At 46.0% G+C, this 19,887-nt stretch overlaps 1 protein-coding gene across 13 annotated transcripts in view; it reads right to left on the bottom strand.

Annotated features, from left to right (window-relative positions):
* Positions 1–19,887, bottom strand: part of LOC144950999 (uncharacterized) — a 58,258-nt gene that overhangs the window by 27,304 nt on the left and 11,067 nt on the right. For all 13 annotated transcript variants that reach the window (XR_013640438.1, XR_013640435.1, XR_013640436.1 and 10 more), the window contains exon 2: positions 248–400. Coding sequence is in view for 6 of the 13 variants with exons in the window: in XM_078881217.1 (XP_078737343.1) it covers positions 248–400 (153 nt within the window). In the remaining 7 variants the exon portion in view is untranslated. The remainder of the gene's footprint in view (positions 1–247; positions 401–19,887) is intronic.

Genomic DNA, 19,887 nt, shown 5'->3' with positions numbered 1-19,887 from the left:
CCGATTCATCGTCACCACCACCATGACCACCACCGCCATCATCACCACCACCACGCCTTGTCTATCACCACCACCACCATCAGCATCCCCATTCATTGTCACCACCACCATCACATCACTAACACGCCGATTCATCGTCACCACCACCATGACCACCACCGCCATCATCACCACCACCACGCCTTGTCTATCACCACCACCACCAGCATCCCCATTCATTGTCACCACCACCAGCACCACCCGGCACCTGCTGGTTGACGTTTGCCCCGACCCTCAGCAGCCACAGCAGGCAGTGCTGGTGGCCTCCAAAGGCTGCGATGTGCGCCGGCGTCTGAGCGTAGCGCGAGGTCACCGTTGTGACGCTGGCGCCGGCCTGCACAAGCGTGGAGAGGCAGTCGAGCTGCGGGGAGGAGACGAGGAGGGGGGAATTTCTCATTAAAGAACAAAAACATTCCCCTTAAAATGCCTAGGCATCTCACCCATTATAATAGTCGGTTTTTAAATCCTTTATATTAAGTTCGCTTGCTTGCTTAGAACCGTGCAAATCTTTCGGTCGTTTTTTAACCCACTTCCCGTGATCCAATCGAGCTGACATTTTGCACACAGACTCGTTGTGCGTGACAATTAATGTTCGTGAAATTTTTTTTCCAAAATTTTACACTTTTTAGGACAAAAATATGATATTAAATTACAAATTGCTTAATGGTGCAATGCAATCATCTGACCCATAGGTGGCAGCCATCTCAAGCCAGAGGACGAGAGGACTCTAGCCGTCACGCATATAAAGGATTTATAGTGAAAAACTTTGTTTTTACGGGTTATACTTATTACCCTTTTAAACTGGTACAAAACTGACACCTTTATTCAAGGCATCATGTTTGCAATAACCACAACACAAGTAGTCAAAAAAGCAAAAAAAAAGAAGCAACTCTGATCATGATAATAATATGCACTGTCCTTGAAGTTGATTGGTCCACACCCGAGACGGCTTTCTTTAGAGCCTAGTCCCCATTGGTGTTGGACCAGATGACACCAGAAGGCGTACAACTCAAACACAGTGCAATATCAGAGTATTGAGAGCTCGGGGTAAGCATTTACACTACGAGATCTCTTTTACCAGTGGCAAAATATAATAGTAGGTTTTTACCCTTTTAAACTGGTACCTGCTATTAAATTTTGCCACTGGTAAAAGAGATCTCATAGTGTAAATCTCACCCATTGTTACTTATTGTCTTTATTGCTACACTTGATTACTTCAGAAAACCTCCCAGAGTCTCAGGATTCTTTATCAGGAGGGTTGCCTGCTCAAGATCTTGCAGTCGGGGGCGATGTTCACAATCAGAATGTTTATTTAGACTGCAGGAATCCGATGAGCTATCAGGCTCTTTTTCACAGATGTCAAGTAGGGGCACGGGGTAAGAATGTTACAACAACAAACAATACAAAAAAACACGATGGCGTTGCAAAGTATAGGAAAGCTAAAGAAATCACTTAAATCTTCTTGGTTCATTCGGTAAAGTCACGTAGAAGGGAATAAAATAATAAAAATAAAACAATTCTTACGACATTTCGGCCACAACGCAAGCAGCCGTCCTCAGGCGACAGCGTTGCCTCGACAGACCTGGTTTCACCTGAGGACGGCTGCTTGCGTTGTGGCCGAAACGTCGTGAGAATTGTATTTTATTATGTTTTATTTTTATTATTTTATTACTTCCCTTCTACGTGACTTTACCGAAAGAACCAAGAAGATGAATCCCTGCAGTCACGAAAGCTTTAAATCGAAATAAAATCACTTAAAAATATACAAATGAAACTAAACTAGTTTTCTCTTGCCAGGTAAAGCCCACTGAGGAATTAACTTATTTCTCAAAAAAAGATCTGGGCCACAAATGACATCTCAACAAAGTGGCTCATCACGTGAAATTTTATAGCAGCAGAAATAACCTAAATAATATAAATGCATGTTTCTACATGTAGAGGGAAAAACCGGATGACCCGGAGAAAAAAAAATCCACGCAACCACGGGGGAGAGAGACACGCAAACTCCAATGGGGTAAATTTGCAGGTTAATTATTCAAAATTGGGATGTCTTAGTAATAGGAGTTACATTTTATGATTGGGTGTTATTTTGTGTGTGTATGTAGCTATGGGGAGTGGTAGTGTAGTGGTTAGCGCACTGCACTATGAACCTGGCGACCTAAGTTCGATTCATAATCAACGATTTTTGTTCGATTACGGTCACGACCAATAGTTACGATTATTTCAATCTATCCTGGGCCTCCCCTAGGTCGACTCAGCCTCAAATGAGTACCTAGTGTGGTGTGTAGTAAACATCGCCACTGGGGAGACAAAGACGGTCGGGCGTGATGCTAGCCACCCACCCCCCTCGTGTACCGTTCCGGCCTTCACGAGTGCTCGCTAACAACACTTTCCCCAACAGTCTGTTAAGGCTACACGGGGGATCTTTGTCAAGCTATGGGAGGAAAGAGGTAACCCACTTGAAACCCATGCAGGACATCTGTTGAAGAAGTGCTTCAAAGTTCTTCTTCAACAGATGTCCAGGCGACCCCCGCCCCCAACCTCTTATCAGTGCCTAATTTATTAGAGAGATTCAAACCTTATTGGTCACCCCGTGCCCCTAAAAATCGATCATCCAACAAAGTCAAATCACGAGGGAGAAACACAAACAAATAGACAATCACCACTACTATTCACCACTAGTACACTCACCACGACACTCATCACTACATACCTGTCAACCCCTTATGTCTCTACCTTAGTACAGAACAATTCAGACCTTATTGGTTACCCCGTTCGTTTATAAATCTCAACGTTCATCCTACAAAGTCCCATCACAAGGGGAGAAACACAAACGACTAAGACACATTATTTGTGCCCGTATTGAAACGGCTGTACGCCACATGGACCTGAAAACTCAATTTCCCTGTACAAGAATACGGGGTAAGCCGTATATATGTTGACAACTATGCCAATCTCCCAGCATGGCAGTTAAAACGACGGCGCAAGTTTGTCTTTTGGCGTCCTCTGGTCTAACACTGTTTGAGACTAGGCTCTAAATAAAGCTGTCTCTGGTGTGGACCAATCAGTTTTAAAGCCAATGCATCATATACTACCAGAGCATGTCTTTTTGTTTGCATGTTTACCACAAATACATGTGGTTCATGCAGACATGATTCTTTGCAAAAGGTTCCAGTTTGGTGTTTTAACATGTTAACACCTGTTTTATAGCCAGAAAGGGTAAAACGTATTCTCATAAACCATATGGGTTGACAGGTATGCTCCTTTCTTTGAGGCACAGAGCGTTTCTCCCACTTGCGCCACCCTGCCGCCAGAAAAAAAGCAAAACAGAGGAGAGAGCCGGCGTTGCGCATTTATTACCGACAGGCAGTGAATCAAGCGAGAGCAAGACGAACACGGTGACAAGTCTAAATAAACCTTCCACATTCCCCGGTAATGTGAGAGGGGGGAGGCATTTGCAGGGTCAGTGAGTCACTGTGTGTCTCCGTGGCAAACGCTTCTCAAGGGGTGGCTGGGTTTGCTGAGAGAGATTCACAACAGCCATGTCGGGGTGCGAGAGGTTAACTACCTCGCCTGGTGTGTAGGAGGTCATGGCTTCGATCTCAACCCCGACGCCTGCTGTAAATTTGGAGTTTGCGTGTCTCTCTCTCTCTGTGGTAAGATGTCGACTACCTTGCCTGGTATGCAGGAGGTCTTGGGTTCGATGCCGACCCCGACGCCTGCTGTATATTTGGAGTTGGCGTCTCTCTCTCTCTCTGTGGTGAGATGTCGACTACCTCGCCTGGTATGCAGGAGGTCTTGGGTTCGATGCCGACCCCGACGCATGCTGTATATTTGGAGTTGGCGTCTCTCTCTCTCTCTGGCAAGATGTTAATTACCTGGCCTGGTATCCAGGAGTTAGTGAGTTCGATCGTGACCCCGACACCTACTCTATATTTGGAGTTTGCATGTTCTCACTCTCTCCATGGTGAGATGTTAATTACCTCACCTGGTATACAGGAGTTAGTGAGTTCGATCCTGACCCAGACGCCTGCTATATATTTAGAGTTTGTGTGTCTCTCTCTCTGAGGTCGAGCGGATTTTTCTCTGCGTCCTCTGGTCTTTCCCCTCCACATTTTGAATCTACATCATGCGTTTAAGAGTATTCGGCTGCTCTAAATATCCACGTGATAAGTCACTTTGCTGAGCGATCATTTGTGGTAGCCCAGTCGCTTCTGAAAAAAAGTTACCTGGCTCAGTGGGGCCTTTTACCTGGTGATCTAAAAATAGTTTCAATAGTAGGTGATCTGATGTCCTGGATTTGAACCTGTGTTTTCGTCCACCCAACTCCAATTATACCGGGGTTCTCAAAGCATAGTCGAGTTTATCAGAATCAGAATATGTATTCGTACTGGAGAAATGCGTTGAGCCATCCAGCACTTTTTCACAGATGTTCATGGGTCTAAGCCAGGTCACCGATAACTTCCGCAGAGAACCGTAGACTCGCATGGAAGACCCAGATGCTCACAGAGCCCCCCGTAGACTCAAAAAAGGATCTACAGACTGATAGACAAAAAATACCCCGCAAGACTCAAAACCTGAAGTGTGTTAAAACCCCAAGCGATACAATTCCCGTATTAAAACATCTCTACTCGCTTTAATTTGGGTTCTAACAGAACTCGCACGCCACCTGGTGGCGAACGGTGGTATGGCCACCAGATAGCCCATTATTTTTTTGATTTACAGATGTAGGCAAATCACCATTGATAAAAAAAAGAATTCACGAACAAATTTCACTCCCCACCAGAGGTCGAAAACGGGTTTTGATTCCTTACCCGTACCCAGCCGCACCAGGGTCGCAAATGGGAACCCGTACCCGGCCGGGTACGGGTTCCCATTCCCTACCCGTACCCTACCCGAAATGAGTGACAAACGGTTACTCACCAGTGACTCACGGCCTACCCGTACCCGTACCCGGCCGCACCAGGGTCGCAAACGGGTACCCGTACCCGGCCGGGTACGGGTACCCGGGTATCGGGTAGGGTACGGGTATCGGGTACCCGATTGCGACCTCTGCTCCCCACTTATATCCCAATCGTCGTGTCACGACACCGAGAATAAATTCGGAACTGTCGCACGGCAGCGCGACCCTCCATGCTGGTGAACGGCCCACGGAAGCGGACACCACAGAGCTACCTCCGAACCCTTCAAGTGGCCTCTGGTCCGCACAGTCGAGGGGGCAGCAACGCCCCACTCACTGCGCATGCAAGGGCGAGGTTCGTCACGCGACAGGTCGATGATATTTGGATTCATCTTCTTGGTTCTTTCGGTAAAGAACCAAGATGAATCCCTGCAGTCACGAAAGCTTTAAACCGATATTTGGATTATTTGACTGTGATAAATTTCCACGTGATGATAAGCCACGTTTGTTGCGCTATCGTTTGAGGCCAGGTCGCTTCTGAAAAAGAAGCTAATAGTTCAGTGTGTGGGCTTTAATTGGTGAAATAAAATAATTTAGTTTCTTTTGTATATTTTATTTTGTCATTTGTTAACCTTCCCCATCGTTTCGATTTAAAGCTTTCGTGACTGCAGGGATTCATCTTCTTGGTTCTTTCGGTAATGTCACGTAGAATGGAAATAATAAAATAATAAAAATAACCCATAATAAAATATTTTTTCTGTGTGAGAATTATTGTATTATGTTTTATTTTTATTATTTTGTTATTTCCATTCTACGTGACTTACCGAAAGAACCAAGAAGACTTCCCTATCGTGTGTTTTTGTATTGGTTAATGTTCTGACCTGCCCCTACTTGACATCCGTGAAAAAAGCTTCATAGCTCATCCGATTCCTCCAGTATATTAAAAAAAAGTTATGTTTATATTTTAATTCTCAGAGCTGCAACTTAGCCGAATGAAGCGCAGAGACAAATTTCATGATGCGTTTTTTTTTGCTCCATCATTGGCAACCAGGCTGACACCATTGGCGAGCCCCTTGCACTTGGGGGAAGCCGGTTTAATCCTAGCGAGCTGGCCGCATGAATTTGCGGAAAAAAATACTTCATGGCTCAGATTCCTACAGTCTAAACATTCCGATAAATATCCTGAATTCTAACCGCAGGATCTCACCATTTTCGCGCGCGCACACCGCTTCACGAGCACATCATTGTCACACCTGATCTCTCGTCTTTGCAGGTGGCTACAAGTCAAACATCAAGTGGACTATAAGATCCTCCTCCTGCTGCTGCTGCTGACCTACACGGCTCTCTATGAGTTAGCCGTGCAACATTTGTAGGAAGCGATCCATTTTTATACTCCCAACAATGCTCCAGAGACCTTTGGATTGCCTTCTTCCAAGGTCAAGGCTCTGTTCGTGGGGCGATCGGCCTTTTGCCAGTGCAAGCTGCCAGGCTTTGGAACGACGCTTTGTGTCTTTGCTAATCAGGCAGTCGCTAAGAGCCGTTTAAGTCTTGTCTTGTAGGCGAGTGAGTGGATGTGAGAGTGGGTGGGTGGGTGAGTGAGTGATCCGGAATTTTGACAGCACAGCTCCCAGGCTTTCAGAACAACGCTTTGTGGCAATCGGAATCGTTAGAGCTGTTTACGTCCTGTCTTGTGGGTGAGCGGGCGAGTTAGTGGTTGAGTGAGTGAGTGGATAAGTGGATGAGTAAGTGGGTGAGTGAGTGGGTACGTGGATGAGTGAGTGGGTGAGTGAGTGGGTGATTGGGTGAGCGATCGGCCTTTTGGCACTGCAAAGCTCGCAGGCTATGGAACAACGCTTTGTGCCTTTGCTAACAAAACAGAGTGGTTAGAGCTGTTTAAATCATGTCTGGTGGGTCAGTGGGTAGGTGTGAATGAGTGAGTGAATGGGTGGGTGGTTGAGTGAATGGGTGGGTGTGTAGGTGATGAGTGAATGGGTGGGTGAGTGAGTGAATGGGTGGGTGAGTGAGTGAATGGGTGGGTGAGTGAATGGGTGGGTGAGTGAGTGAATGGGTGGGTGAGTGGGTGGGTGAGTGAGTGGGTGGGTGAGTAGGTGAGTGGGTGAGTGAGTGGGTGAATGGGTAGGTGGGTGAATGGGTAGGTGAATAGGTGGATGGATGAGCGAGTGAGTGGTTGAGTGGGTGGTTGGGTGGGTGATTGGGTGGGTGAGTGGGTGTATAGGTGTATATGCCTACGCAGGGGTCAAAAAGAAAATTCAGCGGGGTTGGGTCGACAATTTTCGGAAATCTTTTAGATCAACTATTTACCCCCCACTTTCTATAACTTTTAGCACTTCTGCAAGCCTCTTATAACTTTGTTGACGGACAAATGGACAGACAAACGGCACGCTGGGCTTTCACAATAGCTCAGTATGTGTTTATACTGGTAGGAACGAAGTGGACCAGACCACCAATAGATTAATGTGTCCGTCCGTCCGACTGTCCGCCTGTCCGACAAGATGGCCGCCCGCTCCCCCTGCGATCCGTGAACTAAATGAACTAAACAAGATGGCCGTCGCATCCGGCGCAGCCAATGACATCGCCTGTTGCAATCCTTGCTCTATGGGCGCGCGAGTCAGTGGGGAGGGGGGTGTGGACGTCATCTCTCACCCCCCATGCACAAATCATTTTCTTTTCAACTCCTCTATACCCGGTCGATATCCCTGTACCGGTATTAGTATTATTCCTACCAGCCCACCCCGCAGGGTCCTGTTGTATATGATCTTATTTAAAGATAAGTTTTTAAATATATTTTTCCGCACATCAGGAGACCTCGCACTAAAGGCCACCAGGGGCCGCCAGAGGCCCATGCGACCCTTGGCGATGAAAAACACTGGTACTGGTAGGAACCTCCTGGTTACACCAGCCCACAGGGGATTATTGTGTCCGTCGTGCAGGAAGGGGCTGGTTGGGGAGGGTGGGGCTAGGTGGGGAGGGGCTGGGTGGGGAGGGACTGGGTGGGGAGGGGCTGGGTGGGGAGGGTGGGACTGGGTGGGGGTGGGAGGGGTGGGGAGGGTGGGGCTGGGTGAGGGGTGGGAGGGGTGGGGCTGGGAGGGGGGTGGGGCTGGGTGGGGTGGGTCGGGAGGGGCTGGGTGGGGAGGGTGGGGAGGGGCTGGGTGTGGAGGGACTGGGTGGGGAGGGTGGGGCTGAGTGTGGAGAGTGGGGCTGGGTGGGAGGGAAGGGGCTGGGAGGGATGGGGAGGGGCTGGTCACCCCGTGGTCCCCTTATAAAACTCAACGTTTCACCTACTCACGCCGGCTTGTGCCCGCCCTCACAGTCGAGCATATTTGCGGAATACACCACGCCACCGTTGACCCTGCAGGCCATTGACCGAGCAACCCAACGTGTTCCTACCAGCTCCCTCCGCAGGAAGAATGTGTTATATTCCTGCTGTCCACACACGGGCGCATTTGGATCTGCGGATGATGCGAGCATTGCAAATGTGAATGACTTATTGTTCTTGTTAATATTATCTCAGCCACAGCGGCTCAATGCTTCTGACCTCTGGGTCACCCAGCCACCTGGAAAGGCAAACTTACGCAAGAGGCCCTGGGTCCAGGAACCACAAACCGTATCTGCGAGACAACAATTGTTTGCTTTTCTGGGAGTTGTTATCTTTTATTTATTAAAATAAAACAAGACCATACAAATATCACAATGACACATTCTGCAAGGGTCTCATCGTTCATATAGTTTTAAGGTATTTCTTAATATTTGTTTTATACATGTTTATTAGATTTTCACTGTACACAAGAACAAAGGCCCGCTGCGGTAAGTTGAGCGATGCAAAAATATCCGCCATGCCCCATGTATCTGACACGTGCTGGTTGATGGGGGGGGGAAGGAGAGTTTATAATCTATAAGAACAGCTGTTCCCCTTCTTTTGACGTTATCTGGTCTAACACAGGTTGACGCTGGGCCCTAAAGAAGGCCGTCTCCGCTGCTGTAAACCAATCAGTTTAAAAGACAATGCCAAAGATAACCAGGGAATGTTTTTGTTTGCATGTTCACCACAAGTGCCTGCCGTGTGTGGTTAATGCAGTGACATGATTCCTTGCAAAAGGTTTCTGTTTGTTGTTTGAACTTCTTAACACCCCCTGTTTTACACTATGAGACCTCCCCTTTACCAGTGGCAAAATATAGTAGTAGGTTTTTACCCTTTCAACTGGTACAAAACTGACACCTTTATACAAGGGATCATGCTTGCAATAACCACAACACATAAAGGTGTCAGTTTTGTACCAGTTGAAAGGGTAAAAACCTACTACTATATTTTGCCACTGGTAAAGGAGGTCTCATAGTGTAAATGCTTACCCCGAGCTCTCAATACTCTGATAGTGCGCTGTTTTTGAGTTGTACGCCTTTTGGCGTCATCTGGTCCAACACCAATGGAGACTAGGCTCTAAGAAAAGCTGTCTCGGGTGTGGACCAATCAACTTCAAGGACAGTGCATATCATTATCATTATCAGAGTTGTTTATTTTTGTTTGCATTTTGACTGCTTGTGTTGTGGTTATTGCAAACATGATCCCTTGTATAAAGGTGTCAGTTATGTACCAGTTGAAAGGGTAAAAACCTACTACCCCCTGTTTTATTGCCAGATAGAGTAAAACCTAAGTTTTTACTTTCATACTGGCAAGAAAGGTCGCATGTGGTTTCTAATCTATTTCTAGAAGGTTCAGAGTGTCCATCATCAGCCATGATCGATCCAGTTGGATGAAGGCCTCCCTCAACAAACCACCTCCAACAACCTTTTCAGTGTAATAATCCAGCGGGCACTTGCAACATGAACCGATTTGATCGCTCCATCTCCCCTCAGTGGACGAGATTCTGAATGAATTCCATTCATTGGATGCCCACACCGTTGCAATGCTCGGCTATCATTCCTAACAAAATGTATTCAATTTTTTTTTCGATTTAAAGCTTTCCTGACTGCAGGGATTCATCTTCTTGGTTCTTTCGGTAAAGTCACATACGTGACATACGTGACTTTACCGAAAGAACCAAGAAGAAAAATGTATTCACATTACTTAAACTAAACTCATTTACAGTCGAGAAGTATACAATCGTAAAAAAAAAGTTTCCTAATTTAAATACAAGAAGCATCATTTTCAAGCAGCCAATAAAGAGCATTCAATTAAAAAAAAATTTCTAAACCAACAGCAACCGCCTCATTTCAAAACGGACGAACGTTAAAAAAAAATTTAAGAATAAAAAAATAATGATTTGCTAACCGTCTGAAAACCACGGCATCTGCCAAACTCTGAACCCGTTTGAAAAGTGCCCTGGTCTGGACCCGTTGGCAGTAAGACTTTTTTTTTTGACAGAGCCGTGGCCCAGTGCTGGCAAGCCCAAGAGGATAATCGTCGTCGCCAACAACGATTCGCGGTTCATTTCTGGCAGGCTTGCCCTGGACACTACTCCGGTTTGTATTAACTGTACAAGTATAGGAGCGTGTGTGTGTGTACCGTGAGCTTCCCGAGTGAACGTTAAGGATACCCACAACGTAGTTGGTCGCGGTACCTTTAAGCGTGCCGTAAGCTTCCCGAGTGAACGTTAAAGATACCGCGCGGTCGTTCGTCACGGTATCTTTAAGGGGACATCACTGCCTGCCTGCGTCATGGTCCATATTTGAAAAATTACACCGCAAGTTTACTCAACTGGGATTACACGGAGCAACGTCGCTGTCTAAATCCGTGCGTGATAACCCCGCGCCGTAAGAATGACGAGAATGCTAAATGTACAAAATAATTGTCCGTTAATGATGACCAAAAATGGCTAATTGAAAACACAGCGTAATGTTTCGTATTGGTTGTTGCTGTTAGTCGTATACCAAGTCAGTTTATCCAAGTACGTAAGTTTATTTTTAGGGTGTTTGTTCTAGATTTGAAGTTTTCGTGACTGCAAGGGTCAATACTGTTTGGTTTTTTCGGTAAAGTCGCGTAGGTGAAAAAAAGGAAAATAAATTAAATCACGACGTTTCGGAGGCAACACAAGCTTCCGTCTTCAGGTGGAACCGTCACAGCAAAATTGCTGTATCAAGATACTTTACCCGAAAAAAACAAACGAGTAGGGTGTTTGTGTTTTAGCAATTCTCCCACCTCAACAAAAGCCGGATGATATTACATCCATCTGAAAGACAGAAATCTCAATTGGTTAACCTACACTACGCCGAACCACTATACTGGCGGTTATAGCCACATCTTTCGAGTGTCTGAAACTGGATTGTGCGAAGCGGACACCGCTGAGATCCCTGGGTTCAAATCCAGACGTAGTGGTCCTCAGGCATATCACCCACACAACTGCACAAAAAACACAATACAAATGTGGTATCTGTGCTTGATCTGGTTATAAAAAAAAATATCCCAGACGTGCATCCGAAACGTTGGAACTGCCCAGATGTAAAAATGAGCGCAGAGTTGGCGCCTGTTTAAACATCTCCCCAAGTACGTGCCCCTGCTGGACATCTGCGAAAAAGAAATTCGTGGCTCATCAGATTTTGTTGTAGTACAGAGTTAGACTGATGGCCTTAATCTAAGTTGTCTTGTGGTTGTTGTTGTTGTTTGACTTGCATCCCACTGGGATTTTTGCACACAGTGTTTGTGTACGGTACTTTTTCTGCAATATTTTGCTGTCTTTTCTTGGATTTTCTGTTTGCACTCAGTCACATATTCACTTTAAGATGTTTTCTTGTTCATGTTTTTTGTTTGTTGCGGTTGCACCCGATTCAAGAGCCGAATGGCTCACAGGGCTATACCTAATACATGAAACTTAAAACTTCCTCGAGTAGAAATAAATATTCTGACACTTTAATTCTCAGAGCTGCAACTTAGCCGAATTGTGCAGCAACCAATACAATGCAACTTTTTGTTGTTGTTGTTGTTGCTGCTGCTCCGTCATTTGAGGACCATATTCTGATTCCAAAACGCTTCTGGAAAGTGAGGGGGCGCCATGCCTAGATAAACGCGCAAATCTGCCGTCTAGTGGTCGAAAGACAGAACGTCAAACGTAAGATCAGCGAACGATGCCGCTCTACCCTCGTACATATAGATGTCTCTCCGCACTAAAAATAAAAAGCAAATTTTTTTTTGACGCAACTCACCTCACCCCACGGCCTTCTGACGGTGCGTAATTTCAGCAGCAAATCGTTTCGGCACAAGCAAAACTCTGGACCGGTTTCGACTTACAGCGTCTCATCATCAGTCAGTATCACCTCAATTAATCCTGCCGGTAACTGTCGGGTATTATTATAAGCAAAGACCATAGCTCTTGAAGATACGGGTTCTAATTGAGCCTGGACAGTGCATGGTTGGGTCACCACCACGCATAGCAGGCATTACAGTGGTAAAATCAACTGTTGTATGGTTTTTCTATGCCTCCACATCAATGATCCCCCCCCCCTGCCTTAACTAACCCACTCTGATCAGCGTAGTGAAGCATGGTTGAACAAATTAAAATACTACTAACTACAAAACGTTTTATTTGACCAAGTAAGGCTCACTGAGCTATAGAGCTCTTGTTCAGAAGAGTCGGGATCGAACCTACGACCTCCTGCATACCAGGCGAGGTGGTTAACATCTCGCCACGGCCCACACGGCATACGGAAGGTCTCTCATTCAGCAGTGGACTAACAAACGCGGGCTTTGCACGCACGCGCACGCATTTAATCACTCACTTACTCTATAACTGCCCACAGTCAACCACCACAACATACAATAAAACTCACACAGGCTGACACTTTGCCCACGCAGGCAAAGATCCCCCCCTTCACCCCACGTAGACCAATACTGGCTGCATCTATGAAGGCCAGCAGTACACCTGACCACCGTTGTATTCCCCAGTGCTTTCATTTTATTTACACGCTTTTATTTAACTCACTCTGTTGTTGTTGTCGTTGTCGTATCCTCAAATCTTGTAACTCAATTTTAACCCACTTCCCAATGTGGTATCGACTGCAAACTTGGTATACTTATTTCTTACTGATGACAATACTATACAGTATTCTATCATAAAAAATATATATTTTTAAACATTCTTTTTTAAATGTTATGTTTCGCCTTGGGTCTAATTATCCACGCTCAACTGACGTTGGCTGTAAATCACCACGGTCCCTGACGTTATGGCAAGCCTTGGGGCCACTTCCTGGAGTCGTGGAGTTCTGCCATTACTCGTACGGTACATTTCATTAAAGCGTGTTTAAAAAAAAAGTATTTTTCCATATTACTTATTTATTTTGCATTTTAACTCAGAGTCAAGTTTTGGGGGAGGGCCCAGAGGGTGAACGGTTCAGATTTCACTCACCGCGGCCAGGAATCAGGCCAAGGGAGCTTCCACACACACACACAAGCGTAACTTTAAACTAAACTAATAAAAACTAATTGTTCTTTTACCAGGTAAGGCACACTGAGCAATGTAGCTCTTTTTCAGAAGCGACCTGGCCACAAATGATAGCTCAACAAAGCGGCTTGTGTGGAAATTTATAGGAGCCAAATATTCTCAGCGCATGTTGATTCTCAATGTGGAGGGGAAAAACCGGAGGACCCGGACAAAAATCCATGCCACCATAGGGAGTGAGAGAGACATGCAAACTCCAAATGTACAGGTGTCGTCAGGGTTGGGATCGAACCCACGACCTCCTGCACACCAGGCGAGGCAGATGACATCTTGCCACCGTGGCCTAACTTTATGCAGCCGATGAAAATAACACATTCCTGCGCAGGGAGCTGGTAGGAACGTTGGGTTGCTTGGTCAATGGCCAGGGTCAACGGCGGCGTGGTGTATTCCGCAAATACTGTTTGCCCGACTGTGAGGGCGGGCACAAGCCGGCGTGAGTAGGTTAAACGTAGAGTTTTATAAGGGCACCACGGGGTGACCAGCCCCTCCCCACCCAGCCCCTCCCCACCCAGCCCCTCCCCACCCAGCCCCTCCCCACCCAGCCCCTCCCCACCCAGCCCCTCCCCCACCCAGCCCCTCCCCACCCAGCCCCTCCCCACCCAGCCCCACCCCTCCCTCCCTCCCACCCCCCACCCCACCCTCCCCCTACCCAGCCCCACCCCTCCCACCCCTCACCCAGCACCACCCTCCCCACCCAGCCCCTCCCCACTCTCCCCTCCCCACCCAGCCCCACCCTCCCCACCCAGCCCCTCCCTGCACGACGGACACAATAATCCCCTGTGGGCTGGTGTAACCAGGAGGTTCCTACCAGTATAATAGCGGTTGACGGGACTCTCGAATGTGACCTCCGCTTGCCAAACCGGCGCCGGTCATATGAGCGCACGGCCAAAGTATGGGGAAACTCCTCCACTCTCTCTCCGCAAATGTCCCATTGCTCGTGGAGGAGTCGAAGAGGGTGGAGGGGTTCGGTGAAATAAAATACCCAGACAGATATGAATAACAAAACACTCGCTCGCATTCGACAATAGCATCCGCGGCCTTGTAAGGAAAAACAAATATCGGCACACAATGTTTCCAGATGAATTAAAATTGGAATGTGAAAATATTGCTAAACAAATTCTTCAAAAATTGAAATCTTCTATGCAGAAACTAATTTTTATTAAAAGTTAAATGACCAAAATATGCTGACACAATGCAACCTGGCAAGTGCTTTGTTTTGACGGGGCTAACAGTAAGGCCCCACCGCTGAGTGGCATGCTCCAGGTTTAGCACATACATTCATACACTCAACAACAATACCCGCCACTCTCCACTAAGTGGCGGTGACGTCACCACGGCGCCTGTGCCAGGCCAGGTGCACTCCAAGGTCACGTGAAGTTGTCTAAGGCTCGCTGACAGGAGAGGTCACGGGACAGACCCAGGGTGCCATGGGTTGACTTACTGAGATGACTGGCAGATGCACACAACCACACTCACACTCGCACGCAGACTCGCACGCAGACTCGCACGCACGCTCGCACACACATATACTTACGCGCGCATGCAAGCTGTCGTCTTACTGTATGCCGCTGCACCCGTAAAGACCCGACTAGATAAATTTAGCCGAATGTCAGAGAGCGATTAAATGAATCAGATTTCTGCCTGCAGATGCCGAGATATTTATATTTAAGTTCAGCTGCCCTGGGGCTGATTGGAGGTAGAGGCGTTGGCGGCGATGTTGTTTGATGATTACGCATCTGGTGAGCAATTATAAAAACACATTAAACTAACAATAATAATCATGGTGAATCACAGTACTGTGAGGATTTATATCATAACCAGTTCTGGCAACAAGCTCTGCCTCCCAGCCCCCCACCCCCCCCCCCATCATTTGCATTCACAAGCGTGGTGAAGTATGGTCAAGCAACGCCCACGACCAAACGGGGGATGTGGAAAGGGCTTCATCCGGTGGGTGGATTGGGAAAGTTGAATGTGAATTAATTATCCAGGGAGAGCACCACTGCTGACAACAACCATTCACCGCAGCCCATAACCACCTAAGTAATTTCCAGGGCTCAACCCTGCTTAGATTCCAAGATCGGATGAGATCGGGCACATCCTGGGTGCTTTGTTCGTTCGAAAGAGAGGAAAAATTAACCCGTAAAAACAAAGTTTTTCACTATAAATCCTTTATATGTGTGGCGGCTAGAGTCCTCTCGTCCTCTGGCTTGAGATGGCTGCCACCTATGGGTCAGATGATTGCCTGCCACCATTAAGCAATTGGTAATTAAATATAATTTTTTTTTTCCTAAAAAGTGTAAAGTTATGGAAATGTATTTTCACGAAAATAAATTGTCACGCACAACGAGTCTTGTGTGCAAAATGTCAGCTCGATTGGATCACGGGAAGTGGGTTAAAAAACGACCGAAAGATTTGCACGGTCGTAAGCGCGCAAGCAAGCAAGCAAGTGAACTTAATATAAAGGATTTAAAAATATCGAGCGAGTTCCGGACTCAAATGAGCACAGACGAATCGCTCACCTCCCCCGCTGTTACATCCCCGCAGAGCCAGTGGTGGAAATTCCACATTCCCATGGCGGGGAGGGGGGGGGGAGACGAGCATATCCACTGGACAACCTCCGCCCTCGACTTCCCCGCTAAGTAGTCCTACCCCCCCTCCCCCCCATTGTTTCAGTAACTCCAGATGCACGATGGGCTGTGAGTCAACCCCTAATGAGGACTTGAACTCACAACAACTTCCTTCAGATTGCGAGGCACGCTCAGCTACCTGACCACGTTTTTTGTATCGATCAAATGATCCACAAGAGGTTTTCTTTGGTTCTAGATTTGAAACTTTCGTGACTGCAAGGATTCGGACTCCTAGTTCTTTCGGTAAAGTCACGTAGGTTAAAAATGAAATTAAAATTAATAAAAATAAAAACAATAAAATCACGACGTTTCAGAGGCAACACAAGCTTCCGTCTTCAGATTTTTTGCTGTGACAGTTTCACCTGAAGACGGAAGCTTGCGTTGCCTCCGAAACGTCGTGATTTTATTGTTTTTATTTTTTATTAATTTTAATTTCATTTTTTACCTACGTGACTTTACCGAAAGAACTAAGAGTTTAAGGTTTTCTTTGGGTTAGATTCACGTAAATATAAAGGAGTCCTTAAACCCACCACCACCACCCTTCCCAGGTTTGTCACGTAAACAACACGTGCCGATTTAGTTACCTATTCAGTACTCACCCGTTGTGTGTTGGAGAGTGAACCCACAACACACTTACAATTCACAATGATTTATTCTTGTAAGGTTCTGACCCCCCATGCCTCTATCGGCCATCTGTGGAAAAAAAGCTTCATAGCTCATCGGATTCCTCCAGTATAAATATTTTGACGTGCAAAATAAAACATTTATAACCACTTTTTTATTCATCTGGGCCAATCCATCACCCCCCCACCCCTGTATTTTTTTACGAACAGGAACAGCAAATAATGTATTATCGGACTGTACCTTCATTAGATTTAATTGGCTTACGGCTGCATCTGTAATCCCAACCCTACGACCGACCACGCCCAACACGCGTCCAACGACACGGGGCACAATGTCACTTTTCCGTCCACCCTCGTCAACGAAGGCACCTCCCGCACCCGGCGTAACGCCGAGTTTGTAGCGCGACTGTAGCCACGATTTAGTTTCTCGGTCTCTTTTTTTTAAATCCTTTATATTAAGTTCACTTGCTCGCTTGCTTGCACGCTTACGACCGTGCAAATCTTTCGGTCGTTTTTTTACCCACTTCCCGTGATCCAATCGAGCTGACATCTTGCACAGACTCGTTGTGCGTGACAATTAATTTTCGTGAAAATGTTTTACCAAAATTTTACACTTTTTAGAAAAAAAAAATTATATGTAATTACCAATTGCTTAATGGTGGCAGTCAATCATCTGACCCATAGGTGGCAGCCATCTCAAGCCAGAGGACGAGAGGACTCTAGCCGCCACGCATATAAAGGATTTATAGTGAAAAACTTTGTTTTTTACGGGTTAATTTATTTAAACTCACGTATGCTCCCAAATCTCACTTTCTTTCACGCGACAGCGACGCACGTAGTCTCGATGTCGCGTACGCTCACTCGCTCCCTTCTAAATCACAGGGAAGCATTCCCCCCGCCCCCACCCCCACCCCCCCCCCTTTAGATTTAGCTTTGTCCAGTCACCTACTTGCTCATGGTGCATCTGTCGCTCCCTCGAGGTGTTCACGTATCCACCGCTACGTCACCCCGCGGAAAGTCGGATAAGCGATGTTGTACGCTAAATCTTACCTTATATAGATTGATATAGCGCCTTACTGCAAGGCGCTTTGCAACGATTATAAAATTGCCCTTACACTAAAGCTACGACCAGGCCTACCGCAACCCATATAACGACCCCAACCTCTATCACTACCCCATCCACTATCACTACCCCATCCACCTATCGCTACCCTACCCTCCATCACTACCCCAACTCCTATCACTACTGCCTCATACCCAATCCCCATCACTACCACTACCCCTATCACTACCACTATCACTACTACCTCGTACCTAAATCCCTACTCCTAGCACTACCACTACTACCGGATTCTTCCAGGATTAATATCGGTCCTGATTCCCGCTTGAAACGACGAGCATTGGGGGACAAAAAAAACGTCGGCTACAGAATCTATGCGCACGCAAGCTTTTTCTTCCTCAACGCGATTGCAACTTACACAATCGATCTCTCGCGCAAGCAGGAGAGGGGTCCTATTTCTGCTCGGCAGTATGCAGAGACAAAAACGTACTCATGATGCAATCCTGCGAGTATTTCTGCATGTGTTTTTTATTATGCATTTAAACAAAAAAATGATGGAGGGGCTGGGGGGGGGGTTTCAGCCACTGTCTATCCATTGCTTGAAGGACAGCCTCACTCTTCGAAGCCTGTCGCCATTTATTTAAAAAAACTAAATAATTATTATTATTTTACCAGGTAAGGCCTCACTGAGCCATGCCGCTCTTTTGTCAGAAGCGACCTGGATAGTTCTTCTTGGTTCTTTCGGTAAAGTCACGTAGAAGGGAAGTAATAAAATAATAAAAATAAAACATAATAAAAGAATATAATATATTAATAAAGCGTAATAAAATAAAATAATATATAATATTATTATATTATGTTTTATTTTTAATATTTTATTATTTCCATTCTACGTGACTTTACCGAAAGAAACAAGAAGATGAATCCCTGCAGTCACGAAAGCTTCAAATCGAAATTCGACCTGGATAGCACAAATGATAGCTCAACAACATGGCTTATCATCATTCACGTGGAAATGTATAGCACCCAAAAACTCCAAATGCGTGATAATGATACTCAATGTTCATGCGAGTCTACTTCTTTTGCAACATACGTAGCCAACCGTGCTAATCGGAGGTGCGGGAGGAACGACAACAAACTCTAACCTACTCTCTTTGGTTCTTTCAGTAAAGTCACGTAGGTGAAAAAATAAAATGAGAATAAATGAAATCACGACGTTTCGATTGCAATCGAAACGCCGTGATTTAATTCATTTCTTTTTATTATTGTTTTCTTTTTTCACCTACGTGACTTTACCGAAAGAACCAAAGAGTATGGATCCATGCAGTCACGAAAACTTCAAATCTAGAAACTCTAACCTGCACGTGTTCTCCAATATATGTCTCAATACATTTCCAAGCTTGCACTTTCTCCGTGCTACTTTGCACACTTTTTAGTCTCAGTTCCATTTTCTTCATCAGTTTACACGTTTCTGAGCCATTCGTCATAACAGGTAGTGGCACATTATCCGTAAGTATAAGGAAGAGAGGACCTGTGGTCAGAGAAAGTAAAAAAAAACACCTGGTCATGGGTTGACTCGGCCCAACATCAGTAGCAGCATTAGCAACACAATCATTATCTTCTTGGTTCTTTCGGTAAAGTCACGTAGAAGGGAAATAATAAAATAATTAAAATAAAACATAATAAATAATTCTGCACCTCAGGGACGGCTGCTTGCGTTGTGGCCGAAACGTCGTGAGAATTATTTAATGTTTTATTTTATTATTTCCCTTCTACGTGACTTTACCGAAATAACCAAAAAGATGAATCCCTGCAGTCACGAAAGAAGCTTTAAATCGACAATCATCATCACCACCGGCTCAAAAATCAAGAAATTCGGCAGCAGCACCGCCGCCACTTTGCATCGAAACCAACAGCGGCAGTCCTACGGATGCCCTGGCCCTCGCCATGGGAACGCAGAATTTCCAGTGCCGGCTGAGGGACACCAGCGGATGCCCAACGCTCGTTGGTGGAGCTGCCAAGAAGGGCAGTTTGACTTTTGGATTTTAATTTGTGTACAACAACAAGAAACTCTTTCATCAAACTGCAGCAAAGGCCAGCAGTTTTATTTTGATGCCAACAATGTTTTTTCAAGCTTGTGATGATCCAAGCGACCAAGTGAAAACTAGTGATGTTAAAACCGAAAGAGAGA

The sequence above is a fragment of the Lampetra fluviatilis genome, chromosome 60 (genome assembly GCF_964198595.1).
Source record: "Lampetra fluviatilis chromosome 60, kcLamFluv1.1, whole genome shotgun sequence".
Classification (NCBI taxonomy): Eukaryota; Metazoa; Chordata; class Hyperoartia; order Petromyzontiformes; family Petromyzontidae; genus Lampetra; species Lampetra fluviatilis.
This window is presented reverse-complemented; position numbering and strand designations above follow the sequence as displayed.